The sequence below is a fragment of the Terrapene carolina genome, unplaced genomic scaffold, assembly GCF_002925995.2.
Source record: "Terrapene carolina triunguis isolate 2854851 unplaced genomic scaffold, T_m_triunguis-2.0 Scaffold405, whole genome shotgun sequence".
NCBI classification, from domain to species: Eukaryota; Metazoa; Chordata; order Testudines; family Emydidae; genus Terrapene; species Terrapene triunguis.
This window is the reverse complement of record NW_020664756.1, coordinates 241,915-251,953: the sequence shown is the minus strand read 5'-3', so window position 1 is coordinate 251,953 and position 10,039 is coordinate 241,915. Positions and strand designations below refer to the sequence as shown.

The window sequence follows — 10,039 nt, the reverse complement described above, 5'->3', positions numbered from 1 at the left end:
TGGCAGTAGGTCCCGGGGCGTTCGGCTGTGCGTGGCGGTAGGTCCCGGGGCGTCCGGCTGTGTGTGGCGGTAGGTCCCGGGGCGTTCGGCTGTGCGTGGCTGTAGGTGCCAGGGTGTTCCCCTCCTATGCCAGCCCCTGCACGTTCGCTGCTGCAGCCCATTAATAATTGACGGCGTGATGGCGATTACGGGGCCTGTACAAGCGTCCTGAATATTTCATCAGGCCGCGATGCTGCTGGGAACGGATGGGGCTCCCTCCTCATCCATCTTCTGCAGGGGGCTCAGCACAGGCTGATCCCTGCTGCTGCCTCGGCTTCTCCCCGGGGGGCCGGGCTGGGCTGCCCCACACTCCTGGACTCCTCTCCCCTTCTCTGGCCCCGCACATGCACCCCCCAGCCCCTCTCACGCCTGGGGCTCTCACCCCCTGCTCTCCAGGCTGCTCCTCCGGGGGGCGTCCTACAGCAGCCAAGGGAAATGGCTGGGCCCCCACAGCCCTCGGCAGCGCAACTCGCTCTCCCCTCCCCCCAGGGCTCCTGGGTCCCCCGGCTCGGGTTCCCTGGTCGATCGTCTCTGCAGCAATCAAATCCATTAGCTGCCTGCCGCCAGGGAGGGCTCAGGTGGCGATCGATACCCAGAGTGGCCGGGGAGAAGCCGCTGGCAGGGCCAGCCCGGCGCTCGCCGGCAGAGATGGCTGGAGCCGTGTTCGTGGGGACCGACGGGCCGCGGGCGGGCGGGGGCGGCTGCACACGGGAGTTGGGGCGGGGGCGCTCTCGCCAGGTGCTGGGGGCGCTGCTGTGGGAGGGGAGTGTGTGGTGGTTCGTGCAGCCAGCCACAGGTCTGCCAGCCCCCCACCCCCCCACTGCCGTCTGACCAGCCGCCCGAGCTTGCTGCCCGCCTGGGGGGCAGAGGAGAGACCTGGCCTGGCATCCCGCCTGGCCTGCACGGCCCCCCCCCCAGGAAGCCAGGGCCCTGGGAATGGGGCTGGTTCCCCATGTCACCCCAAGGGCGCTGGCCTGGTCCCAGTCGTCTCCCCGGGACATCCCCACCCCACGGCCCAGGGGGAGAGACACCCAGGGCTTGGGGGGGGGAGCGGGCTCTGCCCCTGCTCGGTGGGCACGGATCTCCCTAGGGGCCATGTGGGATGGGGCAGGCAGGGTGGGATGGGAGGAGATGTGTTGGGGAGGAATGGGGGGTGAAGCCATAGGCTGGGGGACCAGTAGGACAGCCCCCTCCACACACACACATTAAATATCTGGATTTCTCCTCTTTTCTCTCAGGTTTTTCCTCAAGTTCTTCCTCAAGTGCAACCAGAACTGCCTGAAGAACGCGGGGAACCCCCGGGACATGCGCCGCTTCCAGGTGAACCCCCTCCCCCCGGGACAGGGGCCCCGGCCCAGCAGCTCGGCACTGTATCTCAGGCGCCGGGGCTGGGGATGGATAGCGGGGGCTCGGTCAGGCCTCCAGCCAGGCCCCCGCTGCCCGCCCCCTGGGTGGGGGGAAAGGGGGCATCGGGCTGGGGAAGGGCCAGGAGGCAGCTACGAGCGCAGCCTGGGCCGGGCCTGGTGGGGAAGGGCACAACCCCGGGGTGTTCCTGGCACTGAGATCTGGGGGTGTGGAGGCAGCTCCTCTGGGAGGGTTGGGGGGGTCCGTCGCTCTGGCCATGGCTGGACCAGGTCTGGCGGAGGAGCAGTGCCCTGGCTCGCGGGGGCAGGGGCCTGGCTGCCTTCTCCGTCTCTGCTCCCCTCGGCCGGTTGCCTGGGGGGCGGCTGACTGGCTCAGCCCGTGCCCCGCGTTGGAGCTCAGGGGCTAGAGGGAGACCAGTCCTGTCTCTGGGCAGTAACCGGTGAGGGGGGACACATCTGAGTCCCCGGCTGCTCAGCCTCCTCTCGGCCCGCAGCGAGGGGAGAACCCCGCTCCCCCAGGGGATCCCCGCGGTCTGACGTGGCCAGGCCTGTGTCCTCGCTCATTGCAGAGACTGCAGCCAGGCCTGCTCTGGGGACCCCCGGAGAGCCAGCACATGTGGGGCTGGGAATGATGGGTCCTCTGCTCTCCGGGCCATAGCCGGCTCCTCTCGCCAGCACCAAACCCACCAATAGAGCCACGCAGCGACGGCTCCCGGCCTGCACGCGGCCCGGCGGCAGGGAGGGGGTTAAAACCCACCGCAGGACCAGCTGACAAACCCCATCAGGGCCATTCCCTCGTTCCCCGGGCCAGCTGGGACGCTGCGGCCCTGTTACCCCCTGGCCGAGGTGAAGTCCTGGGGCTTGGGGGGCAGGACTTCAGCTCTGATTCTAACCAGGCTCGGAGCAAAGCGAAGCGAGATACAGCGCCCTCTCGCTGGGTCTCCCCCATTGCTGGCTGTGTGCACCAGGCGCAGCCCCAGGGAACGCGCTGGCCGGCCGAGAGCCCCACCGGAGCGGGATTCGGTTCTCCACTCTCGGGGGGGTTGGTCACCGCCACCTCTGAGCGCCTGAGAGTTATAGGAGTTTCTGAAGGGCCTAGGGGAGTTGGGAGCGATTCCCCCCCGCGGAGTGACTCCACTGTCTGATCTCGCTGGATTCTGGCACCGTTGCTCTGTTGCTTACCTGCCCCCTCGCCCCAGCCCAGATGGAAGCAGCGAAAAGCGGCACCTTCCCCCTTCCATTAGCCCCTCGACTGGCTCAGTGCAGCAGCTGGCGGGGTGCCCAGCTGTCTGGGGGAGGGGTGGTTTGGGGACGTCTCTGTCTCTGCTGCTCGTGGCGTTACATGGGGTCGGAGGGCAGCATTGCGGCGTTGGAGGCAGAGGCAGTCGCCGCTGTGCCCGGCGGACCGTTCTCCGGGGTGGGGAGGGGGTTTGTCTGTCTGCCTGTCCCCTCTGAGCAGTGCCAGAGTGATTCTGACATTGGAGACCATGTGAATACCCAGCCTGGCACCATCGCCAGCTCCTGGGGGCATCGGCGGGCCTGCCAGCCCAGGGCACCGCAGGGTCTGGGAGCCGTGTGTCCGAGGCCCCAGCTGTGCTCCCAAGCTCACCGGACTGAGCCGCGTTGTGCCGGGTGGCTGTGCCCCCCCCCCCCCCCCCGCAGGAACGGGGCAGTCGGGAAGCTGGATTCTGGAGGGACCAGGGCTTTGGCCAAGGCCTGCTGTGGTTCGTTGGGTAGGACGGGGGCAGGCAATTGTATTGGACACCCTGGGCCAGCTGTTCCTGTTCTACCATCTGCACTGTGTCAGACAGCCAGGGAGCTGTAACCCCGAAGTGTTCGCTGGTATCTCTCGTCCTCCATTCTTCTGCAGTTCTCACATTTCACAGATGGGGAAACTGAGGCACGAACAGTTAGGTGACTTACAGTCGCCCACAGTGCAGTGGCAGAGCCAGGGCCCACTGTGCGTAGCGTCACCGTTCCCTGTTGGCTCTCCCAGCCAGAGGGGTACATACCCTCATCACAGCGCCCCCCGTTGTATCACAGGGCGAGGGCTCGTTAGCAGGAGAACAGCCCTGCATCTCTCCCAGGTATGCCAGCCCTGCCCCTGCATCGCTTCGCAAGCCCCCTCTGGCCTGCCATGCCCAGCTCCCCCGTGGTGCCCGGCGGGTGCAGCTCGGCAGGCGGAGGCGGCGGCTCTGGCCCGTCTCCCCAGCTCACACCCAGCGCGGCGCCTTCATTAGGGCCTCTCGGAAAGATATGATAATTGTGACATTTTTACATGATTAACAACCCATCCAATTTGCATAGTGCCGCGGCTCCTGGGAGAGCAGCCAAGCCCGCCAGCGAGTAGGTGGGGGCAGGGAGGAGACCTGGCAGCCAGGCTGGGGGCTGGAGCTGGCCCGGCCCCCTCGGCCCCTGGAACGCTGACCCTGGTGTAACGAAGCGGCCTTTGGCCGGACACTCCTGAGAGTATCAATTCAGAACAAATTGCTTAGAGCAGGGCAGTTACAGCCCAAAGCTGGGTGTCCTTTGCACACCAAACCAGCCAGACAGAGAGGACTTCGGTCTCACCCCACTGGCGAACCACGAGTCACACAAGCAATTCCCTTAGACACTCCAGTTTCCCAGTATCACCACCAGTGCCACTCGTTATGGAGACGAATGGTTATGAAAACCAATACCCCAGTAAAAGAAAAAGGGTTCTCCTGATCCCAAAGGACCAAGCCCCAGACGCAGGTCAATACACAAGTCAGATCTTACCCACAAATCACGCTGTTGCCAATCCTTTAGAATCTAAAATCTAAAGGTTTATTCATAAAAAGAAAAAAATATAGATGAGAGCTAGAATCGGTTAAATGGAATCAATTCCATACAGTAATGGCAAAGTTCTTGGTTCAGGCTTGTAGCAGTGATGGAATAAACTGCAGGTTCAAATCAAGTCTCTGGAATACATCCCCAGCTGGGATGGGTCATCAGTCCTTTGTGTAGAGCTTCCGTTTGTAGCAAAGTCTCTCCAGAGGTAAGAAGCAGGATCGAAGACAAAATGGAGGATCTTCCCAGGGCCTTTTATATTCTCTGCCATGTGGAAGGACCCCTTTGTTCTTACTGTGGAAAATCACAGCAGCAAGGTGGAGTTTGCAGTCACCTGGGCAAGTCACATGTCCATGCATGACTCAGTTCTTTACAGGTAGAGCAGCCATTGCTCACATGCTGCCTTGAATGTTCCCAGGAAAGCTCCTCGGATGTGGATTGGAGTCTCCCAAGGTCTATTGTCAATTAAGAGTTTCTTAATTGGGCACTTCATTTGAAAATTCCTTTCTCAAGAAGCTGACCAAATGCTTCACTGGTGCTACTTAGAATCAAACCCACTGAGATACAAGTACATAGATAATATTCATACTTCAAATACAGAAATGATACACACATACAGACAGCATCATCCTAACCAGCAAACTGCAACCTTTTCAAAGACACCTCACTTGACCTCCCTTGTACAAGATTTGGTGCCACTGGAGGACTTTGGTTGCAACAGTGATGTATACGGTCCCAGTTCATGTCATAGATTCATAGATTCATAGATTCTAGGACTGGAAGGGACCTCGAGAGGTCATCGAGTCCAGTCCCCTGCCCGCATGGCAGGACCAAATACTGTCTAGACCATCCCTGATAGACATTTATCTAACCTACTCTTAAATATCTCCAGAGATGGAGATTCCACAACCTCCCTAGGCAATTTATTCCAGTGTTTAACCACCCTGACAGTTAGGAACTTTTTCCTAATGTCCAACCTAGACCTCCCTTGCTGCAGTTTAAGCCCATTGCTTCTTGTTCTATCCTCAGAGGCTAAGGTGAACAAGTTTTCTCCCTCCTCCTTATGACACCCTTTTAGATACCTGAAAACTGCTATCATGTCCCCTCTCAGTCTTCTCTTTTCCAAACTAAACAAACCCAATTCTTTCAGCCTTGCTTCATAGGTCATGTTCTCAAGACCTTTAATCATTCTTGTTGCTCTTCTCTGGACCCTTTCCAATTTCTCCACATCTTTCTTGAAATGCGGTGCCCAGAACTGGACACAATACTCCAGCTGAGGCCTAACCAGAGCAGAGTAGAGCGGAAGAATGACTTCTCGTGTCTTGCTCACAACACACCTGTTAATACATCCCAGAATCATGTTTGCTTTTTTTGCAACAGCATCACACTGTTGACTCATATTTAGCTTGTGGTCCACTATAACCCCTAGATCCCTTTCTGCCGTACTCCTTCCTAGACAGTCTCTTCCCATTCTGTATGTGTGAAACTGATTTTTTCTTCCTAAGTGGAGCACTTTGCATTTGTCTTTGTTAAACTTCATCCTGTTTAACTCAGACCATTTCTCCAATTTGTCCAGATCATTTTGAATTATGACCCTGTCCTCCAAAGCAGTTGCAATCCCTCCCAGTTTGGTATCATCCGCAAACTTAATAATCGTACTTTCTGTACCAATATCTAAGTCGTTAATGAAGATATTGAACAGAGCCGGTCCCAAAACAGACCCCTGCGGAACCCCACTCGTTATGCCTTTCCAGCAGGATTGGGAACCATTAATAACAACTCTCTGAGTACGGTTATCCAGCCAGTTATGCACCCACCTTATAGTAGCCCCATCTAAATTGTATTTGCCTAGTTTGTCGATAAGAATATCATGCGAGACCGTATCAAATGCCTTACTAAAGTCTAGGTATACCACATCCACAGCTTCTCCCTTATCCACAAGACTCGTTATCCTATCGAAGAAAGCTATCAGATTGGTTTGACATGATTTGTTCTTTACAAATCCATGCTGGCTGTTCCCTATCACCTTACCACCTTCCAAGTGTTTGCAGATGATTTCCTTAATTACTTGCTCCATTATCTTCCCTGGCACAGAAGTTAAACTAACTGGTCTGTAGTTTCCTGGGTTGTTTTTATTTCCCTTTTTATAGATGGGCACTATATTTGCCCTTTTCCAGTCTTCTGGAATCTCTCCCGTCTCCCATGATTTTCCAAAGATAATAGCTAGAGGCTCAGATACCTCCTCTATTAGCTCCTTGAGTATTCTAGGATGCATTTCATCAGGCCCTGGTGACTTGCAGGCATCTAACTTTTCTAAGTGATTTTTAACTTGTTCTTTTTTTATTTTATCTGCTAAACCTACCCCCTTCCCATTAGCATTCACTAGGATAGGCATTCCTTCAGACTTCTCGGTGAAGACCGAAACAAAGAAGTCATTAAGCATCTCTGCCATTTCCAAGTTTCCTGTTACTGTTTCTCCCTCTTCACTAAGCAGTGGGCCTACCCTGTCTTTGGTCTTCCTCTTGCTTCTAATGTATTGATAAAAAGTCTTCTTGTTCCCCTTTATTCCCTTAGCTAGTTTGAGCTCATTTTGTGCCTTTGCCTTTCTAATCTTGCCCCTGCATTCCTGTGTTGTTTGCCTATATTCATCCTTTGTAATCTGTCCTAGTTTCCATTTTTTATATGACTCCTTTTTATTTTTTAGATCATGCAAGATCTCGTGGTTAAGCCAAGGTGGTCTTTTGCCACATTTTCTATCTTTCCTAACCAGCGGAATAGCTTGCTTTTGGGCCCTTAATAGTGTCCCTTTGAAAAACTGCCAGCTCTCCTCAGTTGTTTTTCCCCTCAGTCTTGATTCCCATGGGACCTTACCTATCAGCTCTCTGAGCTTACCAAAATCCGCCTTCCTGAAATCCATTGTCTCTATTTTGCTGTTCTCCCTTCTACCCTTCCTTAGAATTGCAAACTCTATGATTTCATGATCACTTTCACCCAAGCTGCCTTCTACTTTCAAATTCTCAACGAGTTCCTCCCTATTTGTTAAAATCAAGTCTAGAACAGCTTCACCCCTAGTAGCTTTTTCAACCTTCTGAAATAAAAAGTTGTCTGCAATGCAGTCCAAGAATTTGTTGGATAGTCTGTGCCCCGCTGTGTTATTTTCCCAACATATATCCGGATAGTTGAAGTCCCCCATCACCACCAAATCTTGGGCTTTGGATGATTTTGTTAGTTGTTTAAAAAAAGCCTCATCCACCTCTTCCACCTGGTTAGGTGGCCTGTAGTAGACTCCTAGCATGACATCACCCTTGTTTTTTACCCCTTTTAGCCTAACCCAGAGACTCTCAACACTTCCGTCTCCTATGTCCATCTCTACCTCAGTCCAAGTGTGTACATTTTTAATATATAAGGCAACACCTCCTCCCTTTTTCCCCTGTCTATCCTTCCTGAGCAAGCTGTATCCATCCACACCAACATTCCAATCATGTGTATTATCCCACCAAGTTTCAGTGATGCCAACAATGTCATAGTTATATTTATTTATTAGCACTTCCAGTTCTTCCTGCTTATTACCCATACTTCTCGCATTTGTATATAGGCATCTAAGATACTGGTTTGATCTTTCCTCCCGGTTTTGTCCTGACCCTCCTTTCTCTCTGCCAATATAGCCCACACTCCCTCTCGTCTCCGACCCATCTCCCAGGTCTCCATGTTCCCCACTTACCTGCGGGCTTTGCTCACCTGTCCCCGTCGAACCTAGTTTAAAGCCCTCCTCACTAGGTTAGCCAGTCTGTGTCCAAATAGGGTCTTTCCCTTCCTCGAAAGGTGAACACCATCTCTGCCTAGCAGTCCTTCCTCAAATAGCATCCCGTGGTCTAGGAAGCCAAAGCCCTCCTGGCGACACCATCTTCGCAGCCAGGCATTCACCTCCATGATGCATCTGTCTCTGCCCGGGCCCCTACCTTTGACAGGAAGAATCGAAGAGAATACCACCTGCGCTCCAAACTCCTTCACCCGTACTCCCAGAGCCCTGTAGTCACTCTTGATCCGCTCAGTGTCACACCGCGCAGTATCATTTGTGCCCACATGGATGAGTAGCATGGGGTAGTAGTCAGAGGGCTGGATAATCCTCGACAATGCCTCCGTAACGTCTCGGATACGGGCTCCCGGCAGGCAGCATACCTCCCGAGATGAAATGTCAGGGCGACAGATGGGCGCCTCCGTCCCCCTCAGCAGAGAGTCTCCGACCACCACTACCCTACGTTTCCTATTCGCAGTGGTGGCGGCAGACCTCCCAGCCTTAGGGGTACGAGGCTTCTCCTCCTTTACTGTAGGGGGTAATGCCTTCTTTCCTGTATCAAGAAGAGCATAACGGTTACCTATTACCACAGCGGGAGGGTTCGGAGCAGGGGTGGAGCACTGCCTGCTGCCAGAAGTAACCAGCTGCCAGTGTCCACCCTGAGCCATCTCCTCCTCCACCAGTGGTGTATCAGCAGTCCTGTGTCCTGGGACAGCTACCTCAGCTGTCTCCACATGGACACTGTCCAGGAATTGCTCGTGGATTCGGATGCTTCTCAACCTAGCCACCTCCTCCTGTAGCTCTCCCACCTGCTGCCTGAGAGATTCCACCAGCAGGCACCTTTCACATTGGATGGTCCCCTCAGCCTGGATATCAGTAAGTGGAAATTGCAAGTTACAGTCTCTGCAAAACCACACCAGGATCTGGGTAGAAGCATCCATGCTCAGGCGCTCTGTCTGGCTACAGGCGCAGGTGGAGGAGACAGAAGCAGTGCTGGCACAGGTGTTGCGGGTCTTCCTAACCATCGTAAGCCTCCCTCTGTCAAACTCCCGTCTGCAGCCCCCTGTCCGCTGAAAGGGTTGTTTAAGCAAGAAGTTTAAAGTTTTAAGGGGAATAAAGGGAAAACAGATAGAACCGGCAAGGGACCCTCGCCCCTTCCTGCTCCCCTTCCAAACTCCCTTGCGAAACTCCCTGTTAGCAGCCCCTGGTCGCAAACGCTCCCTGGTCGCTTGTGCGCTGCTTTATAAAGCCCTGGCCTGTATGAATGCCCCGCCCACTGAGTAAGGCTCAGCCAATTACCAGAGGCTTCCTGGTTTCAAACCTTCCTTTGAAGCTCACAGCTTCCAACTGTCAGCCACAGCACACGGTCCTTCAAACAACCAAACAAACAAACTGACTGCCAAACACAAGCTCAGCACACAGCAAGTAACCCCCAAACACAAACACACACACACTGCAGACAGTCACTTACCCCAAAAGGGTGCTGTATTGCTCCTCCTTCACCTGGAGAACTCCCTTGCGAAACTCCCTGTTAGCAGCCCCTGGTCGCAAACGCGACCATAACATCAAGGCTGGCTCCGCAGGGTGCATGGCAGCAGAGGGTTGCCGCGGCTCAGGGGTCAGACCTGAGAAGCTCCCGTGCCCCAGAACCTCCCTTCTCAGCTTTCCCACAATGCACCGGTGGGTGACATGGGCCATCGCCTAAGTAGCATCAGACCCTGGTACTTAGCCCCTAGTAATGGCACTTCCCCTCCCCCGAGAGGGCTGGGCCACAGCTGGCATTCAGGGGCCGTGCAGTGCCTGGGACTGCCCCACTGGGGGGCGGGTTCAACCGACGCTGCGATGCAATGGGCTGCCCCATTTGGGGGCGGTTCTAAGGACTCTATGGTGAGATGGGCTGTCCCGTTTGGGGGGGGGGTTTCCAAAGACTCTGTGGTGGGATGGGCTGCCCCATTAATGGGTGGTGCTAAGGACTGTGGTGGGATGGGCTGTCCCGTTTGGGGGGGTTTCCAAGGACTCTGTGGTGAGA

At 55.2% G+C, this 10,039-nt stretch overlaps 1 protein-coding gene across 1 annotated transcript in view; it reads left to right on the top strand.

Moving 5' to 3' along the window:
* Positions 1-10,039, top strand: part of LOC113407803 (transcription factor COE1-like) — a 67,481-nt gene that overhangs the window by 28,166 nt on the left and 29,276 nt on the right. Inside the window, exon 5 of the mRNA XM_026658182.2 lies at positions 1,278-1,359. Coding sequence (XP_026513967.1) covers positions 1,278-1,359 — 82 coding nt within the window. The remainder of the gene's footprint in view (positions 1-1,277; positions 1,360-10,039) is intronic.